Source organism: Leptonotus elevatus, chromosome 1 (genome assembly GCF_054856555.1).
Source record: "Leptonotus elevatus isolate MCC_2025b chromosome 1, RoL_Lele_1.0, whole genome shotgun sequence".
In the NCBI taxonomy this organism is placed as follows: domain Eukaryota; kingdom Metazoa; phylum Chordata; class Actinopteri; order Syngnathiformes; family Syngnathidae; genus Leptonotus; species Leptonotus elevatus.
Window position 1 is genome coordinate 34275747 of NC_141239.1, and position 25621 is coordinate 34301367.

The 25621-nt window shown below is 41.4% G+C and overlaps 1 protein-coding gene across 1 annotated transcript; it reads right to left on the reverse strand.

Moving 5' to 3' along the window:
• On the reverse strand, window positions 1-24586 carry cop1 (COP1 E3 ubiquitin ligase). The gene is made up of 20 exons (XM_086094448.1): window positions 23862-24586; window positions 23460-23519; window positions 21024-21121; window positions 20576-20640; window positions 19920-20039; window positions 18263-18331; window positions 18089-18148; window positions 17866-17942; window positions 16581-16644; window positions 16367-16481; window positions 14286-14421; window positions 11055-11198; window positions 10869-10977; window positions 10707-10788; window positions 10440-10556; window positions 9788-9905; window positions 8307-8431; window positions 8011-8171; window positions 7836-7880; window positions 1-943 (listed from the first exon to the last, which is right to left on the reverse strand). The coding sequence occupies exons 1-20, from the start codon at window positions 24218-24220 to the stop codon at window positions 926-928; spliced, it is 2142 nt and encodes a 713-aa protein (XP_085950574.1). The 5' UTR covers window positions 24221-24586; the 3' UTR covers window positions 1-925.
• Window positions 24587-25621: the final 1035 nt, after the last annotated feature.

Consider the following 25621-nt stretch of genomic DNA (forward strand, 5'->3'; position numbering starts at 1 on the left):
TAGGTTTTGAAATAATTTATTCAGTTATACAAATAGAAATCACCTCTTCCATCCATCACAAAATAGGTAGGTCTTAGTGGGGTTTATCACATCCTCTTGATGGGTTCATGTTAACATGGACCACACTGCGGCTATACAAAAACTATGAGAGTTTGTCTGACTTACAATTGGGCTCAGTTGTTTTCATCTACAGGAGTATTTCCAGTGCTACTTTCAATGTGGTGTGTTTGATCCATGCCTTTGGTTACATAAGAAAAGTGATCACACATAAATGAAGGGATTTCGCAACCTTTAGATGACAATTCATCTTCCTTACGTGTTAAACGACTCACATTCCACAGTCTGACAACTGACAATATATTTGACAGAATTAAATTTAAGTTTGACGCATTCCAATTGGTTTCTTCCATCTTGGAAAACAAACTACACATAACAAGTCAGACAAACATTCAGGGCTGGGTTAAGAGTTGAAGTTGAATGTGAAGACTAATTAGTCAATTAGTCATGTGCTTTTAGCCTTTGAGGGGGGAGAACGACGATGCTACAGGTAGCATTTAGCTGGATGTGAACTATCAAGAGCAACAGATAATTTTTTTCAAAATGCTGAAAAGTATGGATCGGACTGTAAACAATGGAGATGCAATGCTGTAGCAGATGTAACTTGAACAGATAAACTAAAGTCTCAACCCACCCCGCCCACCCTATAAAATGGCAGCATTTCATACTTTGAACAAATACTCTAGTACAAAGTCTCTTGCTGTCCAAAATCCATAGCTCATTAAAATAGTAATTTACATAAATTCTCCTAGGGAACCTGGCATTCTAAGTTCAGTAGCCAGCTTGGCCTCTCCCGTCCATCAGACTTCTCAAACATGCAGCTCAATGTATGTTGTTGATTTTCATCACATGAGGATCAAGTGGGTCTTCAGACAAGCTCAAGTACCTGTGCAAAGATAAAAGATATATGTCAACACAAGCGTTCAAATGAAAATTTTGTCCGACATGCCTGTGCTGCTTTATTTTAAATTGTTTGCCAGCTTTTCATTCATGGAACAGAATAATATATATTTTTTCACAATTTTTTTTTAACATTTGCAAAACCATAAATAAATATTGTGAAACAGAAAAGGAAAGTTGACATTTGTATATTGTTTGACGGCACAGCTGCACAAATCATAACAATTTTGAGCTTCATAATACAAAGAATTGAGATTTGGTGACCTACAGGTAGTCTTAATGATTGTCATTCAATGAGACATTTCTTTTCAAGTATAAAAGGCGTGATAAACTTTGAATGATTGACAATTAAAACAGAGCTTCTGTGAGAAGTGCAGTGTTTACTTCAGAGTCCTCTGTGACAGTAAGCCTTCCCACAGAGATTCTCAAAGAGCAAATTTTGTGAATTTTTGTATTTTGAAACTGTATTTTAAATGTTTGTACATCTGTGCGCCACCACTGCTATCTGGTCTCATGGTGAGGCGTCAAAGCTTCCGTAGAATGACCACGAGAGCCTCAATAAGTGGAAACTGTGAGCTCCCAAAGTTTAGAACAACTTTTGGACTTATCTAACTTGGACACATTTACATTGTAAAATGTTGATTAATGTGCATTGTCCCTTTTAAATAAATACATTTAATTTAATTCGAGAGCCCCCCCAATCTAAAAGTTTTATTATTGTAAAGAGTCTCCTTTCAGACTGTTACGGCCCTGGGCCAAGACCCAGTGAAATAGTTTGCCTTGCGCCTCAGCTCTTCCCAGCTAATTATACCTGATTCGCCGCACCTGAGGGGCTGATTAACTCGGCGCCTATCAGAAAAGGACGGAGTGGCACCTGAAAAGACTGGGGCTCTCCACCTTGCTGCAGCAGTTTTCTTTAGTTCTGTTTTTTGTATGTGTTGGACTTCCATTATTGCCTTTGTTTATTTCTGAGAGCTTTCTTTTATTTGGCATAATACATTTGCCGTGTTTGTCGCCATTTTTTCTACCTGGCTTTAAAAAAAGTTATTTTTAACATTTTACCTAACAACCTCTGGCACGTAACAAATGGGGGCTCGTCCGTGAGCCTAGGTAGACTTGGGGTGGTGGTTGCTTTTGTGTGGGCGCTCCGTTTTTGTTTTTGGGTGTGTGTGTTTGCTGTGACCACACGCTAACATTGCCGCCCCAGATTAGTGTAGAGGTGTCCTGCTCGGCTGTTGTAGCTGCTCCATCGGGCACCTATTTATTATTTTGGTTTATTATCCTGGGTGGAGTGGATTCTCCTGTGGGGCCTGCAAGTACGCCTCGAGCCCGGCAAGCTTCAGTAGAGATTGTAGGTTTAGTTTTGGGTTAGGTAGGTATCTGGGATTGCTTTGTTTGTGCGTCGGAACCTTCTCACCCATTGGACAGGTGCTGCGCAAGTATGCGTTGCGGGGCGCCGGTGACTTTGGCTGCACGGACCAACTTGACGGGATTGGCAAGGTGTCCAGCTGATTGCCAAGTGGGGTCAGCTGTGCTCAAATGTGCAGTAGTGTGAGGTGGGTGAATCATGCTTTTTGATTTGGACGCGTTTGTGGCTAAGCCCACTTTAGAGGCACTTAACGTTTGTCGCGCGTCATTATGACATTTCTGTCTCTCCCTCACATTGTGTTAATGAGCTAAGGGAAACTGTTGTCGCTTTCTTAGTTCGTGAAGAAATTTTGTTAGTACCGGACTCTGGCGTTCGCAACGATGGGGAGTGCAGTGGCGTCCCCTGCGCGCAACGGTGCGAGTGCGCACCCGGAAGACGCGGACGAAAAGAAGCAGTATTTGCCTTTAGATTCTCAAATTGTTCGTCCCCATAGTGACGAGCGTGAATGGGAATGTGAGTTTCAACTGAGGCGTGAGCTCCAACTGAGGCGGATGGAGCTGGAGGCTACCAGGGAGGTCTAAATAAAAAGATTGGAATCGGCATTTAGAATGCGGCAATTAGAATTATGTGTGACACAGTCTGTGGGGGCATCGCAGCCCGTGGGAAGCGCTCGTGATGCGTTCGATGTGTCAAAATACGTTAAATTGGTTCCAGTTTTTCGTTTAGTTGAGGTAGAGTCCTATTTCGGTGCGTTTGAGGCGCATTGCGTCCACGCTGCATAGGCCGAAAGATGTTTGGGCGATTTTGTTGCAGTACAAGCCAACTGGTAATAGCTCTAGAAGCCTGTGCTTCTTTGTCGATTTCTGACAGTCTGAATTATGACTTATTGAAAGGTGCAATTTTTAAATCTTATGAGTTAGTGCCCGAAGCCAACAGGCAACGTTTTCGGGATTTGAAAAAAACTGTTGCTCAGAGTTTTGTGGATTTTGCTCGAGAGAGGTCAGTGCTATTTGACAGGTAGTGTTCTGCTAGCAAGGTTGCAGATTTTACCGCCTTGCGCGAGCTGGTCCTGCTATAAGAATTTAAAAAAAACTGTCTCCCCGAGAGCATTCTCGTATACATGAATGAACAGAAAGTTTCTGCGCTCCAGCAGGCCGCTGTTTTGGCGGATTAATTTTCCCTCACTCATAAAACCGCTTTTAAGCTCGAACCGGCCCCATTAAAGGCTGGCCAAAATGAGAAAACAACCCAACTCCAAACCTCAACTTGCCCCAGACCTGAAAAGGTCAGGCAATGTTTTTATTGCCACAAGATGGGTCATATGGTAGCAGACTGCGACGTATTATACATAAACAGGCTGTCCCGAAAGCAAAAGGGGTTGGATTAGTTAACACCATTCCGGCTAGCAGTTCCCCAACCATTGCTAGTACCCCTGACGCAACTCCTGATGAATGTTTCAAACCTTATTTTTGAAGCATTTATTTCAGTTCCAGGAGAAAGTCCACGTCAAGTTTCAGTTTTGCGTGATACAGGTGGCTCACAGTCATTTATCTTGTCTGGCGTGTTGCCTTTGGGCCCTAAAACAGACCGCCATTTGGGCACAGTTGTGAAAGGCATTGGTATGAGTTTTGTACCCGCACCTTTGCATACTATCCAACTCGAATCAAAGCTGGTTAGTGGTTTGTTTTCAGTAGCGTTGCGTGACCAGTTCCCAATCAATGGAGTGGATTTTATTATGGGTAACGACATTGCTGGTGGAAAAGTGTTTCCATGTTCCGAGGTAGTTGAGAAGCCCCCGGCTCTTGTGTTGACAAGTTGTCCCAACAGCATCCCGATATTTTTCCGTGAGTGTTCTAACTCGGGCTCAGGCTTGGAAGTTAGCCCAGGAACCGGGTGTTGATTTGTGTGACTCTGTTCATGGTCATGTCAGAAGTGCGGGGCCTGAGTTGGTCTCCCCTGCTCCGCTGCCGTTGACTTGTGCTGCCCTTATTGAGGATCAAAAATTGGGCCCAAAATGTAGTAGTGTGGCTGACCCTGATGGCTGGCGTGCAGTTTTTCAGATTGTGGTCCCCACCAGCTACAGGCAGCACATGCTTTCCTTTGCCCATGACCATCTGTGGTCAGGTCATCTTGGTGTAATGAAAATATACAATCGCGTCTTACAGCGTCTTCTTTTTTTTTGGCCAGGGCTGAAGGCCGATGTGGTGGTCTTTTGCAAGACCTGTAGTACCTGTCAGTTGGTTGGAAAACTTGTTCCTCCGGCCCCACTTTAGTCAGTGCCTGTAGTTGATTGTCCATTTGAGCATGTGCTCGTGGATTGCGTTGGTCCGTTGCCCAAGACTAAGTCGGGGAACCAGTTTTTGGTAACCATAATGTGTATCACCACTCGTTTTCCTGAGGCCATTCCTGTGCGAAAGATAACCGCTTCTTCAGTGACTAAAGCGCTTACCAAATTCTTCACTAAATTAGGTCTCCCCCGGATCGTGCACAGATCAAGGCACACATTTTTTGTCAAAAGCAATCAAAGAAACCTTGCAGTCGGGGTCGGGGTCGGGGTCGGGGGGGGGGGGCATTCTGTGGCTAGTGCTTACCATCCTGAGTCAGAGGGTGCACTAGAAAGATAGCATCAGACTTTTAAGTCCATGCTCAGAAAGTTTTGCTTCGATACCGCGAAAAACTGGGATGAGGGTGTGCCCTTCATGCTGTTTGCCGCCAGGGATGCCACTCAAGAATCCCTTGGATTTAGCCCGGCAGAGCTGGTGTTTGGTCACAATGTGCATGGTCCCTTAAAGGTGCAGGATCAGGAACAGTTCCTGTCAGTGTCGCCACCTCAAGGTAGCGTGTCAGATTTTGTACTCGCGTGCAGAGAGCGGTTGCGGCGGGTCACTTCTTTGGCCAAAGTAGCGCTGTCTTCTACCCAGGTGGACATGAAAAAGCGTTTTGACAAGAAGGCTTTTGCTCGTCACTTTAAACCTGATGACAAGGTTCTGGTGTTGCTGCCTGGTGTGGGGGCCTCTCTTTCGGCTCGGTTTTCTGGTCCATATGTTGTGGACAGGAGATTGACACAAACTACCTTATTCTTACTCCAGAACGTAGACGGAAAACTCGGCTGTGCCATGTTAACATGCTTAAACCTTTCATTGTCCGAGGAGAGGATCGAATTGCCAATTGTTATCCGTGCCAATGACTCAGTGAGGAGGACTTTGTGTAACCTTGTATTGCCCAGCAGTGTGGCAGGTTGTGTAACTCCGAATTCCTGTCAAATCTGAGTACCCACCTGACGGGTCTTGGTGAAGACCAGCGTGCAGACATAACGGCCCTTCTTCAGTTCTACCCCTCTCTTTTCAGTGATACCCCCTCTTGTACCACTGTACTTGCGCACTACATCGATGTAGGTTCAACAGCTCCTATCAAACAGCATGCTTATCGATGTCCCCAGGTGACGCATGAGGCCATGAAGGAGGAGGTTAGGTTAGCTAGAGAATGGCTTAGCCGTGCCCAGTTACTGTCCTTAGAGTTCACCTTGTCTCCTGGCTCCCAAGTCCGACGGTACTCCCAGTTTTTGTACGGATTTCCGGAAAGTCAATGTGGTGACAGTGTCAGATTCCTTCCCACTGCTCCATATGGAAGACTGCATTGACAGCATTGGTCCAGCAAGGCATATTACAAAGTTGGACCTTCTGAAAGGTTACTAGCAGGTTCCCTTAACACCTAGAGCATCTAAAATTTCTGCTTTTGTGACACCTGATAATTTTTTGCAGTACACTGTGATGGCTTTCGGCTTGAAAAATGCCCCTGCCACCTTTCAGCGCCTAACGCACATGGTGCTTGGTGGTGTTACTAATTGCAATATGTACTTTGATGACATTGTTGTGTTTTCAGACACATGGGCTGACCATGTCTGTACCTTGCAGGAGGTGTTCGACCGGCTGGCTGCGGCCAACCTCACGGTGAACCTGGCAAAGTGCGAGTTTGGCAAAGCCACGGTAACCTATCTGGGTAAGGTTGTGGGACATGGGCTAGTGCGGCCTGTGGATGCTAAAGTTGAGGCTGTGCTTGCTTACCCAACTCCTAGCACTCGCAGGGGGTTGCGCCGGTTCTTGGGCCTCGTTGGCTACTACCGGTGTTTTTGTAAGAACTTGTGCTGGTTGCTCCACTCATTGCTCTTTGTAGTCCCGCTGTCCCATTTGTATGTACAGATGAGTGTGCGGTCGCATTCCAAGCAGCAAAGTCCCCCCTTTGCAGTGCACCAGACTCCTCCAAAACTTTTAGTATAAATAGACACCAGTGCCACCGGTGCCAGTGCGGTGCTATTGCAGGATGACAAGACCGGTGTCTCGCATCCTGTTTCTTACTTCTCAGCTTAGTTCAAAAAGCACCAGTTGAACTATTCTACCATTGAGGAGACTCTGGCTATGCTTTTAGCCTTGCAGCACTTTGACATCTATGTGGGTTCCAGCAGTGTCCCGGTCTCTGTGATGACTGAGCACAATCTGCTTGCGTTCCTGGCCCGGATGTACAACCACAACCAGCGGCTGATGCGCTGGGCTCTTCTGGCCCAGAGTTACAACATCACCATCAAGCACAAGAGGGGCTGTGACAACATAGTTGCTGACGCATTGTCCAGGGACTGAGGACCATTCGATTGACCAGAGCTGCAAACATATCCTTACTCTTTACCAACACTTTTAGGGGGGGGGGGGGGTGTTATGGCCCTGGGCCAAGACCCAGTGAAATTGTTTGCCTTGCCTCTGCTCTTCCCAGCTAATTATACCAGATTCGCCGCACCTGGGGGGCTGATTAACTCTGCGCCTATAAGAAGAGGACGGCTCTCCACCTTACTGCAGAAGTTTTCTTTAGTTACATTTTTTTTTTTTGTGTGTGTTGGACTTCCATTATTGCCTTTGTTGAGAGCTTTCTTTTATTTGGCATAATAAATTTGCCCTGTTTTTCGCCATACACCTGCTCCACGTTTTTCTACCTGGCTTTTTTATTTAAAAACATTTTACCTAACAACCTCTGGCACGTAACACAGACATTTGCCTTATTAATTTTTTTTACTGAAGGTATCTTAGCGGGTTTAAAAACATTATACATTTTATTGCTTTTCTAATGTGTTATATATTTTCTCAATCTGCTTCACCTCACCTAAACGCGAATTGCACCTCATACCTTTGACAACAGTTCTGGTACTGTATACAAATGAAAGACAAATGGCATGTGTGTATATACAGTAAGTCTGAGGAATAACATTTCCACTAAATCCGAAATTTCACTTTCAGCGGCATTCTTGAACACAACTGACATCAGAATAACTAATGGTTTGGGCATACATAGTTCTCATACTTGAATAGAGAGGGTGTGCACCGTGTACACATTTGACTGGTACTGAATAAAAGTATGCATTTGAAAGCACAAATACGGTAATAAGCCTGAACTGAAGAAAAAAAAAAAAAGCTGTATGGTGATGTAACTTTGCATACTACAAGGTAGCTGACAGTAGACAAACCTTGATTGTTCCTTGACTGTTTGCAGCAATCAACACATTTGACTCCTGAAAAAGAAGACCGTTTTAGAAATGGAACTACAGAATGTCCCAAATGACATTGGGTGAGTCCTTTAGCAAAACTTTCTGATTATAATGTGAAATCAAGCGATGACCACAAATAGTAATAAGAACTCACTCCGTCAGGTAAGGCCCTCCAACAGACAGCACTGACAAACTCATTGATGTCATCTTCCTTCTTCTCTTTATCCAGCACACTTTTTACCGTATCAAACTTGAATGTTAATAGTGTTTTGGAAAGTCCTTTGTAGTACAGGTACAAGGAATTGTTTTCACTCCCTGCAAACATAAACATTGACATAGTTTTGTATTGCAGCGGTGTCCCTGCTTGGCTGGGCCAATCAAGGAAATGCAGCAGAATAATTTAATTGCGTATGGTTATTTTTTTCTGGTAGATATTAGAGAAATATTTACCACAGGCAATATAGTCTCCATTAGAGGCCAGGCCAACAAAGTTCTTCTCATTGATGTGACCCTTGAAGGAGCGCAGGCAATGAGGTTTGTTGACATTCCACAGCTTCAGCTGACTGTCTGTCGACCTGAAATGTGATTCAGAGGATGAACAAGTTTTTCAGTGGCTATTTGAATGTTATAATTCATTATTTTAACAAGAGTTAGATGACCATGATTAGGATTATTTGGCTTTGGCGAAGGCCTGCATTCTACTTAATACACCTCTGCATTAGCTCACCTCAAACCGGCTCTAACATTACTGTAATTTGTGGACTATAAACCGCTACTTTTTTTCACTTGCATTCGACCCTGCGGCTAATACAACGGTGCGGCCTATCCACCAGGGGGCGACGGCACACTATAAAGGAAGTGCAAGAGCGCCAGGCAGAGCAAAACAAACCAGTGAGATTATGGAAAATAAACCGAGAAGAGCATATATGCTGCATTTAAGTTAAAGGCAATTGACCTGTTTGATTCTGACACTGACAAAGAGGAAGAGGAGTTTTTTGGTTTCGAGAGCGACAACAACGGCGAGAGAGTGGTTGACGGGGTAATTCTGGGCCTGTTCGTTTCAGACACTGAGGGAGAGGACTTCAGTAGTACGCAGGAGGATGACGATGGCATGAGAATTACGGGTAATGACTGACTTTTCTGCTATAGTAGGCTGGTTATTTTTGTTTCAGTAATATGTTTTTGTACAGCCGTGTTGTTATTAATGCATATTTACTGCCGTGTTACTGGCAAGCATTTTTAAAAAACGGACTTCATTTAGCCATTTGACGTTATTGTCTCATCAAGCGCTGTAAGTTTTGTTCTGTTATACTGTACTACTTTTGTGACTGCAGGATGTGCGGCGTATTATTTGTGCACCTCACGAATACTGCTCAGATGTTAATAACTGGGACGCTTTGCGTTCCCAAAAATTCGTCTCTGTCCCGACAATCCCCTCTGTGGTAGCGGGAACCCTTATATACCGGTGCGGTAACATTAAAACACCTGCGGCTTACAGTCAGGTGCGGCTTATACATGGACCAATCTAGAGTATTCCCCAAATTTAGCCCTACTACTGTCAAAACGTTGAACAGCGGTCAGTGAAGTGAAATGTAATGACAATGACTAAAAAGGCCAAAAGATGCACTCACCATAAGGTTTGATACATATTTCATAGTTTTAAAGCAGCCAGCACCGTTAAGTTACTGTTAAATGTTGCTCAAAATAACCCCTGAACAGCATTGAAATGTTTCATCATGGCTAATGTTGGCTGGGCTTGAGGAACATATTGTTTCAATTTTCATAGAAATTTGTAATTAGAAAATTAAGATAAAAGGTTGTAATGGATTGTATTCAGCTTCTGAGGGTTCACTGCACTTGTCGATAAAATAAATGCTGTAACAGCACATAATTTGACAAAAAAAAAAAATTGTAGCTCAAAGCAGACTTACGCAGAAACGATTTCCTCTCCATTAACAAACTTAGCATAGGAAACAGCTTTTCGATGGCCTTTGAACACCATGATTGGCTGCTTAGTGTTGCGGAGATCATAGTAATGGACACAGTGATCTGCAAGAAAATAGAAAAATGAGTATGTACAGTGTTCTAATTAGCGATAGTTGCTGCTTTTCACATACCGTAGCTGACAACAACTCCTCATTTGAGTTCATGTATAAAATCAGCAACAGGCAAGACCGTGTAGCAATACAAACTGTTGTTAATGTGTTACATTTTGAGACACACAGGGATAAGTTGAGTCCAACGCTTGTGCTTTACAAATGAGAAAATACACTAGTAACAGTCAATCACTATTTTATTGCCTTGCACTTTCAGCAGGTTTTGAAATTAGTTTATGAAATTTTAGTTTTGCATGTAGTTGCGCTATGACACAAACATGAACATTAAAATAGACTGAGGAAATTGTGATTTGTTTCCGCCTCCAAATTTGACATACAGCTGACAAACTCACTGACTTTCAAGCAAAGCTGAAATAAAAAGTATCAGACATTATTTTACTGCACCATGTAACTCTAATCATGACAGTGGACCAATAACAGTTGCACAGAGAAAAACCTTTCATCCCAACTATGATGAAAAGATTACCTGCACAGCCAAAGGCCAGATGATACCGGGATGTTGGACTGAATTTAACGCAGCAGACATTAGCCTTGGCTTCAATGCTGGCTACAGAGTTGTTCAGATTGGTTGACCACAACTTCACTGACAATCAAAAGAAAACAAAACAGCAGTCAATCATGCGTTAAGTCAGGTGTAACAAGTATTTTTACATTGACATTTTGATTCAGATGCTGGGAAATTCCAATACTGATTTTATCTAGTGCTGAATAAAAAAATATATTTTTCAGTTACCTTTAGCATCATCAGAGCCAGATGCTAACAACTTCGGATCCATCAGATTAAAGTCAACACTCCAGCACCGTTTCTCATGCTCCTGCACAGAAAACATGTAGTGATGTAGTAAAACATGAGAGGTCAGTAATACATTCCAGGCTAAAATCTGTGTATAAGTACCTGGTACACCTTGAACCTATGGCCGGTAAATCCATCCCATAATATGACTGTACCCTCGTAGTCGCTGCTGGCCAGGAGGTTCTTGTGATAGCTGCTCCAGCTGATACAGCTACAATGAAGAAGGTTGGGATTACATTAGTATGACCTAAAGACTTTAATGACTTCACTATAGTGGGGGATTTTCACCTGATTTTAGAATTACATGTCATTTCGTTGATAGGGTAGTGGATGTCCACTGCATCTTGGATCACAGTACCATACTCAAACACCTTGATCTTCTTGGTCACACCAGCAATGGCAAAGTAGTCACAATCACGATCAAACTCAATGCTGAAACACACACGTCAATTAACATGAAAATGCTATTGACTTATCCCTCTACAGCTCAAAGCAATTGGATCTTGGCGCGTCCTTGCACTTGATCCATTACACTTTTTTTTTTAAACCAGCAAACACTGTAAAGTTGACGGCATTTGTCTTTTTCACAATCCATCCAGGGTAACACTGCGTGGCTGAACTCCTCTCCTGCCCCCAACTGCTGAAATTGAAAATTTGAAGCAGCGGCGGCTACGATTTAGGAATGGCGGGGCACCACCGCTTAATAAATAGAACGGAAATGCTGCATGCTTAACTTGGCTATATGATAAGAAACTAAATGGAACTGCAAGGAAACAAATGAAGGCAAATAAAGCATGCAAAACAAGTACAAGCTTTGACAACTGAATCCTAGAGGTCAAAATAACACAAACATTCACTACTTTTCTTTGTTTAAAACCAAGATGTTCCCACTATTATATATACACAACAATCTTTATTACATATTTGTTCCTGTCTGCAGTGTGTACACACACACACACACATGCACACACGTGATAATGCCATAAAAAAACAAAAACAAGAATGCCACTAAAACCAAAATGAAAAGCAGAAGCTATTTAGAATTTATTGTTCTTTTTAGATTTGTCTGGGGCTGCTTAACCACTACTAAATGTAATGTTGCCCAGCTGTTGTGGTTCTTCCATTTCCTTAGAGTGCACTGTACAAGACAAGTGGCCATCAGTGGCAGCTGGTCAATCGAGGGTGCTAGAGCACCACCCACCACGTAAAATAAATTAATTAATTAAACAGTTTCAAATATATATGTTTAAACAGTTTCAAATATATGTTTAGATATTTTTATATGAGCAGGCCAGTGTCACGATACCAACATTTTGACTTCGATACTATACCTGCATAAAATACCTTGATACCGGTACTAAAACAGTACCTCAACAAACTTCAAATAAATTTATATTTATTATTATGAATTCAAAATATTGGGATGTATGCATGTTCATTTATGTAAATACTGTATATATTTATGTATATATTTATGAGCACTGTATGTGCTCTCACATTGCATGCCATATTCTTGAAGTACTGTATTTGATGTCATCCGTTTTAAATATTGGCAATACAGTGGCACTCCAATGACTCAATGTAACGTTGCTTGAGTGTGCATGCATGTCTCTGCTCTTCTCCATTTCGCTCCCAATTAGTCAAATACGTAATCAAATACTACAAACTGGGAACAAAATAATTCACACTCCACTTATTTTAAAGGGAAGTGTCAAAAATGCGTCACAACCTGTGTCTGTTGCTCTGTCAGTCGTCTGAGCTTTTTCTATGCATAACTGTGATCTCCTACTTTGTGCCTGTTCTTTGAACACACACCTCGAGTCCACTGCAGGAATGATTGCTGCTTTTTCTTTTGCTTCTCCACGAAAAAAATTTGCTCTTGTTACAAAACATTTCTAAAACTGAAAATTGAAAACCACACGTGTTCTTCATGTGTTTATTGAAAACATGCGTAGGCAATGCCAATGCTGTCGCGTGGCTTCCACTCTGCTTGCGCGCTCCCTTGGAGCCTTAATTAGCGCGTCATACTTCTCAACGAGGAGTGGACGGCCAGCGAGCGCTACACTTAATAAGTTTTAATAAGCTTAATTAGCGTGTCATGCTTTTCAACGAGGAGTGCACGTCCAGCGAGCGCTTCAGTGCGTGAAGCCATCTTCCTGCGCCCTCTCGCACACACGCTGAAAGAGGCGTGTCGCTTACTTAAGGCATTTTCCACATATCGGTAGACAGCCGACCATGCGTGTATGTGTACCTGCCTTTAAAACAGAGTTGGCAGCGGCCTGTCTCGTATTTATTTTTTATTTTTTATTTTTATTTTTTTTTAAGTACCGGTACTAAGAAAAAATTATACCGAGCCGTTTTTTACGCCAAAACATCAAGATACGGTACTGGTATCCCGTGCAACACTAGAGCAGGCTAAATAGTATATACCAGTCATTGGTGATTAGTGAAGTTTCCCTCATGCGCGTTGAATCTTTACCCAATGACTCGACAGTAGCCAGCAAACAGACAAGCATCTCACCAACAATTAATTATTTTACATTTTAGTCCACAGTAGGACTTGAACCCGTGAAACTATGGTTCCAAAGTCCAAGTCCTAAAAGATAAGTTATTACCACCCCACACGACGCACAATCCTGCTCTTCGTAGAATCACTTACATCCATGATTTCAAAACACTTATCAACTGCAATACAGTATCAGACTAAGTATTTATTTGGAATAGCAACCTATATGTAAACTTGATTAACATGAATCGTGATATTCACTATTTAGTTTTATTGTAGACGTCTAACAACATTAATTTTGTTCATGTAGTTTAGATTTTTTTTAAGTGCTATCTGCTAATCAATGCTACGCTCTCAAAGGAAGTCTCAACTAACAAGAGGCACTCCTGCCTAGCATTGCTGTGTCTTTGGGTCAGGTTTCTAGTACAACAGTAAACAGCAATCTTAGTATTATTATTATTTTTTCCCCCATTGTTGAGGAGAGTCAATGCAAATAGATGTTACTATCCGCAGGTACAACTTTAGCATAACATCTCACCCCAATGCATAGCCATCATTTAGGAAAAGAGGCCACAAGTGAGACAGCAACAGGACGGGTATTTGGGAGAGAAAACCAAGACCACCTCCCAAGGAATGGAGGCAAGACAGTACAGACACGTCTGGCCAAAATAATGTTTTTCATGGACCATGATCATAATCCACACTGAGTTTCCCTGCTCATGACTTGACAGCTAGGCTGGGACACTTTCACGCAACAGCAAAATTTCACGTCATCAATTGTGCTTAAATGACATTAAATAGGCACAGAAAAAAACTCAAAGGAATTATGTCAATGGACACTGTATGATCATTACAAAAATTTGGTTGGAGGCACTACTTAAGCCTTTTTTTGTGTGGTTTAAACCATTTAAAGGCATTATATTAAAGTTCACATTATTTCAGTTCAGTTCATTAACTACCGTACTACACCAACATGTCTATGATTTCTGAAAAAAAAAGTTCCCTCATCATACCTTGAGACAATACTAGAGCCATTATAGAGGTCGCTTGCGTAGGAGAGAGTGGCCAGGGGTCGCACAGAATTGTAACGAGTGAACTTGGCGAGACACTCCATGAAGTCATCCAGCTGGTTCAAGTTCCTGTCTTCCTCTGAAGAAAAAAAAGAAAGAAAATACACACAAGCGTTGTGCATTAATATAGTTGAGATACCATTGAAGAGGAAGAGGAGTTCAGACTATTTTATGTTGAGAACGTCTAGCAGGTAGAATGTTAATCAAATTTTCATTGCTATTAACCATCCATCCATCCATTTACTACCGCTTATCCGTGGTCGAGCCGCGGGGGCAGCAGCTTTAGGAGGAAAACGCAGACTTCCCTCTACCCAGCCACTTCAACCAGCTCCTCTGGCGGGATCCCAAGGCGTTCAAAGGCCAGTCGAGAGACATTGTCTCTCAAGCGTGTCCTGGGTCTTCCTCTGGGCCTCCCGCCGGTGGGACATGCCCGGAACACCTCTCTGGGGAGAAGTCCAGGAGGCATCCGAACCAGATGCCTGAGCCACCTTAACTGGCTCCTCTCAACGTCGAGGAGTAGCGGCTCGACCAGAGTCCCTCTCAGATTATTGAGCTTCTCACCCCATCTGTAAGGAAGAGCCTGGACACCCTGCGGAGGAAACTAATTTTGGCCGCTTGTAACCAGGATTTTGGTCTCAGCTCGCGACCATAGATGATGGTGGGAACGTAGATCCGCCTGTCGAGCTCCCCCGCTCCACCCTGCCCTCACTCGTGAACAAGAGTCCAAGATACTTGAACTCCTCCACTTGGGGCAGGATCTCATTCCCGACCCGGAGAGGGCACGCCACCATTTTCGACTGAGGACCATGTCTCGGATTTGAAGGTGCTGATCTTCATTCCAACCGCTTCACACTCAGCTGCGAACCGCTCCAGTGAGAGTTGGAGATCACGGCTTGATGAAGCCAACAGCACAACATCATCTGCAAAAAGCAGAGATGAAATGCTGAGGCCACCAAACCGGAGCCCCTCAATGCTAGAAATTCTGTCCATAAAAGTTCTGAACAGAATCGGTGACAAAGGGCAGCCTTGGCGGAGTCCAACCCTCACTGAGAATGAATCCGATTTACTGCCGGCGATGCGGACCAAACTCTGACACCGGTCGTACAGGCACCGAACAGCCCGTATCAGGGGGCACGGTACCCTGTACTCCCGAAGCACCCCTCCAGATCTCATTGTCATTGCCCACGTGAGAGATGAAGTCCCCAGAGTATGTGCTCCAAGGACTCCAAAAAGGGTGGGTACTCCGAACTGCTGTTTGGTGCAAATGCACAAACAACAGTCAGGACCCGTCCCTCCCAACCGAAGGCGGAGGGGGGCTACCCTCTCGTCTACCGGAGTGAACCCCAACGTACAGGCGCCAAGCTTGGGGGCAATAAGTATGCCCACACCTGCTCTGCGCCTCTCACCGTGAGCAACTCTAGAGTGGAAGAAAGTACCTCTGGAGAGGATTGGCACCAGAGCCCAAGCCGTGTGTTGAGGAGTCAGGTGGTGAGCCCATGGGAAGGGGGACCCACATTACCTTTTCGGGCTATGCAATGAAGGCCCAACCACCAGACGCTCGCCTTCGAGCCCTGCCTCCTTTAACCTAATAGCAATTTGTAGATTGACCCCAACTCACTCAGCAGCATACTTATGCAATGTTTTGGTGCTGACATGGTTGCACAGAATGGGTGTCAGAAAAGAGTAAATAGATTGGACCTTTAGTCTTGTCTTTGAGCAATATTTTGGCATTTTAGATTGTATCTCATTCATTTTAAGTATCGAACGATAAAACAATAATAGTAATGACTGTGACAAGCCTAGCATACATATTTATTTACAAGACACTCCAAATATGCGCTGCGAGGTAATGATTATCACTGCGGACATAAGGTGTGATAGTAATGATTCACAGAGATGTTTGAGTTGTGGCACAGAGCAATGACGTGACATTGGAGCTGTGAGCAGAATATCAATTAAGGCTGTCAGTTGAGCGATGGAACTTTTACAGAGTTATTAGAAACAACAGTGAAAGTGATTTTTACCTGAGATGCGTGACATTTTGTTAGAGAAGTAACACTGCTCAAGATCTTCAAAATGAGCAGTCAACCTTTTCCTCCTTGATGCTAGCGTGCTGTTATACCATGTCTGCCTTTTCCCCTGCATTTGAAAAAGACGTTCGTCAGATCACAAGGCATGGAAAATAACAAATAGAATGATACATAATTTCAGGTGAATACAATCATTTATGTCTCGTACCTGGGTTGTTCCACCAAATTCTGGCGGCTGGTTATAATTTGGTGGCTCAATTATGCTACTGCAGCTATAAACAAAGGAGACACACATACAGATATTGTCAAATAAATTATAGAAATAGAATGTGCAGTGTAGCTTGCTGATTCATAAAAATGTAAGATTCAATTTAAATTGTAAATCAAGAGCGTGAAATATTTTCATTAAACCAAAAGGAACAAATAAAATGCCCAGGAAGAAAAATATATGGCAAAAAGAAAAAGAGATCCATTACATCCAGATTATACAATACAAAACAACTATGCTTCTATGGCTAAAACGAAAGCTTAGGAGATTGAACCACAAGGTATCACATGATATGTCAGCAAATCTTTGTACAGAAAGCAAGGATGAATTCTGGAGTTGTGTTTTGCTTGTTTTTTGGCCTTTTTTAACTCAAGATGTTCTCATGTCAATTAGGGCTGAGCAATGAATCAAAATGTAATTGTGAATTTGATTTTCACTTCTCACTATCATAAATACATTGTAATTGAAGAAAATTGATTAACGTAATGTGCCAAACGGTGCAACAAAATTTCAAATTATACTGGGTGCACCCTAAACTAGAAAAAAAAAGAAATTTCATAGTAATAATAATATAGAATATAAATTGTTTCCCTTATTGTATAGGTCTTTTTCTGTATGTAATACCGTTTACCATTTTACATTTGTTTACTTAAGATGGCAGTATAATTCAATTTGTCTGTTTCTCATATGAACACTCCAGTCAGCTTTTGCAGCCGAACCTACTGGTCCATTGATGGTTATTAGAAATAATTATAAATTTTCCTTCCCAAGTGTTACACCTGCCCTATCGTCATATCACGTGGGGTTTTGCTTATTATTTTCTGAGAGAGAGAGAAGGAGAGCGAGGGGTGGGGGTGGGACATAGAGCGTATTTTTTTATGTTGAGAGATTTGTCAGCGATATTAGATATGTCTGATCTGCATCATGTCTCACTTTAAACTTATGCGAACTTTGTTGTTAAAGTTATAGGCTGTTTTATTTTTTAGATATCTTATTAAGATTTTTTAAATGTATAATTTTAAAACTGGATGATCATTAAACACGTTACAATGTTTTACAATAACAATATGAAGCCGGAAAGGATGATTGTTATTTCCATTATTTCTCACACAAGAATGATTTAAAACAAAATCACAGGTTGACCAGCAATCGTAGAATGATTCAAGATTCTAGTTATTTAAAAAAAAAAAAACAGACAAGACAATTTGATGGGATCGAGCTGTACCTGGGTGATGGTGAGGGCGCCTCAACATTGGGCACTGTACACTCTGCCTCCACTGGAGAATACAGACCGCTCATTTCCTGGAAAAAAACATAAATAAAATAAGATGTTTGGATGAATGGAGGCCGATCGCTTCCAGTTGATCATCATCGGTTCAGAATAATGACCATTGCTCCGGTCTTTTTTTAGGTTTTATTTTCATGTTTAGTTTTATAAACCATCGTACCTCAACACGCTTAATGTCCTCTTCAAGAAAGTTAAGCTCCTTCTGTAGTTGCTCTAATTGCTGCAGAGATAAAAATGGCTGTTTTTAAAATTGATTCATAACATATTTTTAGTAGACTACTTTTCTCAAAATTGTTTGCTACTTAGAGCTACATATGTTTACAAGCCATAGTACCTCTTTCTTGTTTCTCCTGGCTTCATTAAGGAACTCCATGAGAATTTGTCTCTGAGCTGCTTGGGATTCCTAGTTGACAGAAACAAATTGTGGATTACATTATTCTCAAAAACAAAAACTAGGGTGACAACATACTGTATAAAAATCATGAGGCTAATGAGGAAAAGAATATAACAAAAAACAATAACCAAACAATACAAATTTGTGTATCGACAATGAAGTCCTACCACATGAGTTTGTGTTTGGCAGATGTAATACAGTTGATACCCTAGAGAGCTCATCTCAGTCCTGTTGCATGTCAAAGTGTTATGAGATGTTGACAACTGCGGCCAGAGGCTCTGCATACTTCAAATACTTTGCCTTACAAAAAAAATCATTGGCAGTAACTGAGATCAGATTTGTATTTTGTGAACTAATATGTTACAAAACAAACAATAGTGAGCTAATAACCACTTCACATATTTACTATCAGGATGGTAACACGTGTGTCTATGAGTTATTAAAAACATTAAATTATTACATTATACAAGTACACAAAACTTTTTTTGGGACATTTTATCACCAATTAAGAGTTGTTTTTAATATCATTGTTGAAAATGTTTAGTATATTGGTTTTAAAATGCAGTAAAATAAATAGCAACCCAAACTGATGTGATGACACATCTGAAAGATCTGAGAATTATGGAAAGAAAACGTTAAATAGTAGAAGGACACTGATCTTCTTAAGAAACAGTCTTACTATATTTTGGTGAGAGTGATGTGTTTTGTATACATAAAAGACAAGTGGTTGATGTTGTAAATGTGAATCTTGTTAGGCTTCATCAAAGTCAGTCTAACAATAGGTCTTAACAAAGGCTGAGGTTTTTTTTATTTAATTTTGTCATATTGTCATAACATATTGTTATTCATATTGCACAAACAACAAAGAAAATGGTTTGACATGTAGAAATTTGACTTTTTGTTGAAAGATGTTTGTGGTAGTGAATATAAATTTTTCACTTAAGTATGCAAGTATGAAACTTTTAAATAACCTCAGCTCAAAGCAGTCAAATATTTTCAAAACTTTGCAATGTAGATTGCTGTCCCAGGCCTACAATTACAAATGCTTCTTACTCCCCCCGACACACCCGAAGTTTAATCTGTCAATACGTAATACTTCCTGTTTATACACCTCTACAGCATACACTTCCACCAGGCGTTAAGGTGCAATCAGAACAATAGTCATGCTATGGTTACGTGAATTTGGATTTTATTTTTTGAAATGTGTGAGGCAGCTATCTGTAGGTTATTTTCCTCCTATCCATTTAAGTGGTATAGGTCTCCAAGGCTTGATATTTAAACAAAGGAGAAGGTGCTACAAAAGATGGGAAAGTGTGCCAAGACTCCACTCCAGGGGGGTTTATTTGCAAAGGAAAATTTGTACTAGTTAGGATTAAGTATGTCTTTTATGAAACCAGTCCTGGAACTTTTCTGACGCATGTCGTAGGGCACATTAATGGTGGAAAAAGTTTTGAAATAAATCATCTTGGTCTCATTTTTTTACAAATCTAACAATTGAACAGGTGTGTGCAGACCTTTTATATCCCCTGCATATACAGAGAATGAAGAAGATTGAAAAAAAGACTTGATTTATTTTATGCCGAGCATGTTGCTTTACCGCCTCCAGCTGCTTCTTCTTCTGAACCAGTAGCTCCAACATTAGATTGACATTTGCGAGGTCCAAGTTCTCTTGATCCGGACTCAACACATCCTGGAAAACATGCCACCTGGATCCATTCTAGGAGGTCAGAGAGACTGATCAGTAAAATGTAACTGCTTTCCAACCCCCTTTTTGTCAGCCTGAATGTCATAAAACCAGGACATAGGGCTGGGCAATAAATTGAATTAATTCGATACATTGTCATTTTAAAAATCTAATCGTTGAAAATGTGCTAAATCGTGAGATTGAGTTTTGTCTTCTGCATTATTAAAAGCGGCTGTTCTTATGTTCTGTTACATCCAAATGTTTTTACGAGTTGTAATTTTGCCCAATGCTGGATGGGTTACAGTAGCTACCAACTACTTAATTGTGGCATTTAAGTACAAACTATAATGGTTAAGTTCTTAAAACGAATTTAGAACCAGTATACATTATTGTTGTCGGAACATTTTGCACAGGAATAATTTTTGAATCAATGAAACCTTTAAATAAATGTTTCTTGGGTTTATTCGAATAAAATCGTAATCGCCCTGAATGACTGCAAAATTCGAGATTTTATTTTTTGGCCATATCGCCCAGCCCTACCGGGACAGTTGTGAAGACATTTTACTTACAGGATGATCTAATTTGAGCCTCTTCTCCTCTGATCTTTGCTTCTGTTTAAGGATTAGTTCATTTACTGGTGGTGGTGAAAGAGAAAGAAAAGCTCTGTGAGTAAATGCATGAAAACAAGGAAGCAGCCCAAGCCAGTGGAATAGCTTCACAAACTACCGCCACATTTGCCATTTCCAGTTTCATTATCACGGTGGCCCAGAGATATGACAATGAAGGACATTGCACTTTCGTTGCATTTTCTTCCCTACTGGCTCAACTTACAGATCTCTTCCAGGTAAAGTGAATATTAAGAAAAACCTTACAACCGGCTTGGGGCTGTGCTTTATAAAAAAGAGGTCCTATAAATCAGAATTGCTTTAAAAATATATCTATCGCCAAAGTCATCTACGAGTCGAAAGGATTTCTTTGACCTTAGATATGTAAATTACACTTTTAGTTACCACGTACCAAGAAAGTTTGGGTATAGTTGATCCACATTATCAACAACGTAGTTGCATTTGGGACACCTGTTGCTATCTTCCAGGCTCTGGCGGATGCATTTGAAGCTAAAAGCAGTAGAGAAGAGAAGTTCGAATTGATTATTTATTTATTTCAGACAACAGACATGAATAACCTCAAAAATGATTAACCAGCTTAAAGAGTACACTTGAAATCAAGTCAATGATTTCACTTGGTTATGTAAGGTCCATAAACGCATGCTTGGACAGATGAATTCTGTGTGCCTCTGACCTCAACCCTACCAAACACCTTTGGGATGAACTAGAAGACACACGGCGATGCAGCAGGCCTTCTCTCGCATCCAACTTGAGTGACCTCTGACCTCACAAATATTCTCACTGACTGGACATATAGTCACATAGAAACAATCTAAAATATTGGAAAACTGTTGGAAGAAGTGCTTCACTTCTGAGGTGCAGTAATCACATTGCCAAATATGTCGGTCTATATCAGCGGGGGGCACACTCGGTCCTCGAGGGCTGCAGTCCTGCAGGTTTTGGAGGTTTCCCTCTTCCAACACAAGCTGATTCCAATCAACAGGATCGCTACCAGGCTTATGCAGAGCTGATCATATATCAGCCGTGTTGGAGAAGGGAAACATCCAAACACTGCAGGACTCCGGCCCTCGAGGACCGAGTTTGCCCACCCCGGTCTATATTTTTGACTTGCATTGAATGAATATTTAAGGATTCCAGATCAACCGGCAGTCCCCAACCTTTTTTGCACAACGGACCGATTTCACTAAGGTCGTATATTGACGCACTGACATAGAAGCTATTAAAATTAAATGGCTAGGTAGTTGTTCAGTCAGTTGAAGCCCAGTGCTTGCTTCTCTTCAACGAGCTGGTTTCACTTTTTTGTTTTTCAAAAAACGTCAATGAATTGTGTGTTTGTGCCAAAGCAGTTCTGATTTTATTAGCGAGCCTGTCATAACATTTTACGCAGAGCGGATTTGGTGCGTGCGAGTAAACTAGCAATAAACCTTAAAAGGACTGTTGATATTGTCTGTTAAATACAGCTTTCTTCTTCTTCTTGTAAGTAAGAGGCAGTTCTTTTGTCTCAATATTTGGCCTGTTCCCCTTTTTGAAGAAGCTCCCCAAACTTTTCTTTTTTTATATATATATATATATATAGTTTGGTGACTTTTTTCTGTTACCATGTGATTGTGAGGAATGCACCTGATTTTCAAAATAAAACTTCTATGATAATCAGTGAAATGTTTTGTGTCTGTCTTATTTGGAACCAATATGACTTCCAAATATATTTTGTCACAGTCAGACACACACATCGAAATATCCTACCGATTGATCCCATTTTCATGCTGTGGGTTGCTTTAAATTATTCTCATTATGGGCCTGCTGCAGAGCAAACACTGACACGCAGGCTACGTTCACACTGCAGGGCGTGATGCCCAATTCGGATTTTTTGTTAAACCTGTTTTTTTATGGACTGTTCACATTACAAAAACAAATGCGACTTCAATGTGAACGCAACGCGCCGGTGATGTGACTCGCATGTGCAAAGAGCACACGTCGAGTGATGTGCACCCAAAACAAACGACATCACACTGTAGAGTTTACGGAAATAAATATGGCCCCGACTCAACGCAATGTTTTCCCTCCAGCCAAGCCGCTGATGAAAGCGATCTTTATCAGTGCCATATGCAAATTTAGCTGTGCCAACGTGCGCTACTGATTGGTGGGCTGGTGGACTCCTTTCACGCACTCTATGCCGCCCGCGCAGGGCGCATATCAGGCTTTCGATGACGTATGAATTTGATGCGTGCGGCTGAGCGTTCACAGTGCAGACATATCGCATACATATTCGATTTATATCCACATACGAAAGAGGCCCAGGTCGGGTGTAATGTTCAATGAGATCGTATTGCAATTAATTGGAATTTAGAGTGTAAATCTCATGTTTAACTCATCACTCTGGCCACTCAATTTCCTCCTGTCACCTAAAATTTGGTCATTTTACACATTAGTGTCCCCTCAGAAAAGCTCCTTGAGGGAAAAGCCAATCAATTTCTCCATTGACTGAAGCTTTTTTCCTCCCTCAATTTCTCAGGCAGAGTTAATGTTACACTTTGTTTGACCTGCTCTAATTCAGTCTTTTTTTCTTTTCTTTTTTACTGAAAAGAAAATGAGCTTATCCCTGTGATCGTCAAAGCCTCGGCATGATCACAAGAGTTGCATGGAATTGATCAATTAAATGGTTTGGCCACGAGAGCAATTCATTCAAGATGAACATTCTCAGCTAAATGCAGTACAAATTACGAAATGCTTTGCCATTCTGTACCTAGGTGCCACACACAAGAGTGCGGTCATCAACATCAACATCAATGACAATCCCCCCCATAATCAATGGCTGAAATTCACTTACCAGAAACTGTGCCCACACTTGGTCATGTGTGCCTCTTCTATCATTTCAAAGCAAATGGGGCTAGAAATAAACACAAAACTGTGTTATGTGTATGCAAGTAAACCACAATCGGCCTAGAATACATTTCATTTGACACACCTGCAGAATGATATGAATTTAAAACACAAGAACGAACAGAAATCTTATCTGCAAAAATGAGAATTTTTGAATTGACAGAAACAACATGACGTTATAAACCACATTAGTGTAGCATAAATTGTACTGTTAGGTTACTATCTCTAGTCTATGATAACGAAAACAGATAATTTACATTGTGAAGGTGTTCCCATGACATTGTAGTAATGTTGTGGTTGCACATCTTACACACGCGCCCGCTAAGTAAACCAATTGCCAGATACTAACCAGACAAAATCGTTGCTTTTATCTTCATATGAGTTCAACAGGCCGTTGCAAAGAGGTGCTTGGTGGAGAGACCTCTTCCTGTTGCCAGAGGACGCAGAGGGTCTACTCAGGGAGGCGAGCCCACCTCGAGGTGACGACACAGCGACCAAACTTGGCACCGAAATCCCGCTGTCACCTGCAGCTGCCAGTGTCCGTGAGGGCACAACATTTACAGAGTTGTTTCCATTGCTTGTGACGCCGTTGCTTCCACCACTTGGGTTCACGGTGCCTCCTGTACCACTGCTGCTACTAGTACTGCTACTTGTGCTGGGCACAGAAGTCGCAGCGCCAGCGATTTGCGGGGACCGCTTGTTTGACATCTTGCAAATCCCACTCAAAACTCCTCAAAATCCACCGTGGCACTGTTCAAATCATCCGGACGCTACTGTTTGGCTACTTGTGCGGACTGTCCAGCTAGCTGGTTAGTTTATATGCTAACATCCTGGCAAGGGTGGCACATCATCGAGCGAATTTAAACTAACTTGTTGGTGTTTGCCCCGTATGTCTCGTCACTACAGACCGACTCGAAAACAATTATATATCAAAGGAAATACCTGAGCATTGAAAGAGGAAAAACAACAACCTTCTGCGATGTGCAGACGATTAGCCGGCTAGCCACATTTATACAGGGAGATGAATAGCTCAAAGCTTCCTCGATTGCTCAGATACGCAGTGTCTGACTGGCATGTTATTTACCACTACCTAGTGGATAGGAGTATTATTGCACTATTAGTAAGTTCCACATAAAGTGATGGTCATACAATACAGTTAAGCAGTATGTCTTTTGCCATCGTTTACTTTGACGTTAGTGCTTGTTAAGATAAACAAACGATTTCGTTAATCGCATGAACTGAACATTTAATGTTATTTAAATCGAAGAAACGGCCATTAAATATTATATATTATAAAATAGATAGGCCTACAGTATATAATGCCAACAATTCTATTATCAGTTCACAGTTACTCTTTAATTTCCAGTGGAGTATTGAGATGTGAAGTACATTAATGAATGAATGAATGAATGAATTAATTAATTAATTAATTGCATTCCCTATTTTTTGGACACTATCACAAATTTAACTACCCTTTTCTGGCAAATTTATACAAACCCAATTCCAATTAATTTGAGACGTGTTAAACGTATAAAAACAGCTTACAATGATTTGAAAATCATGATCAACCTATATTTAGTTGAATACACTAAATAGACAAGATATTTAATGTTCAAACTAATAAACGTTATTGTTTTTAGCAATTCTTTTTTAAATTTTATGGCTGCCTGCAACACGTTAAAAAAACGCTGGGGCAGGTGGCAAAAAAGACTCTGTGTCCGAATGTGCACCCTACTCCCTATATAGTGCCCTACTAAGGGGTCACGCCATTTTGTAGTGGTGTCCGAATGTCCAGGGAGCGAAAATGTAGGGCACTCAAAATTACCTACAATGCACTCTGAAAAGTAGTGAACATCGATGTTCACTCAAACGGGATAGACTACAATGCATTGCGAGTTTGAAAAAAAAAAACATGGCGCGAGCGACGGGAATCAAAGCGATGCATTAAATATATACTACAGAAATAATTAATTCATTTTAGTGGAAAATATAAATATTTTAGTTGAAAATATGTACAATAGTGGAAATAAAGCACAGTTTTAAAACAAAAGTGAACAAGCTAATTGGGAATAGGTGGGTGGGTGCCATGATTGGGTATAAAAGGAGCTT

Bases quoted from the DNA above. Each gene is read 5' to 3' on its own strand.
- cop1 (XM_086094448.1), bottom strand. From the start codon at position 24,220: ATGTCAAACAAGCGGTCCCCGCAAATCGCTGGCGCTGCGACTTCTGTG. The intron at 18,332-19,919 runs GTAAAGCAACAT...TCTGTCAACTAG, and splicing joins AGAAGAAGCAGCTGGAGGCG to GAATCCCAAGCAGCTCAGAG. The intron at 8,172-8,306 runs GTAAATATTTCT...TTATGTTTGCAG, and splicing joins TGGAGACTATATTGCCTGTG to GGAGTGAAAACAATTCCTTG.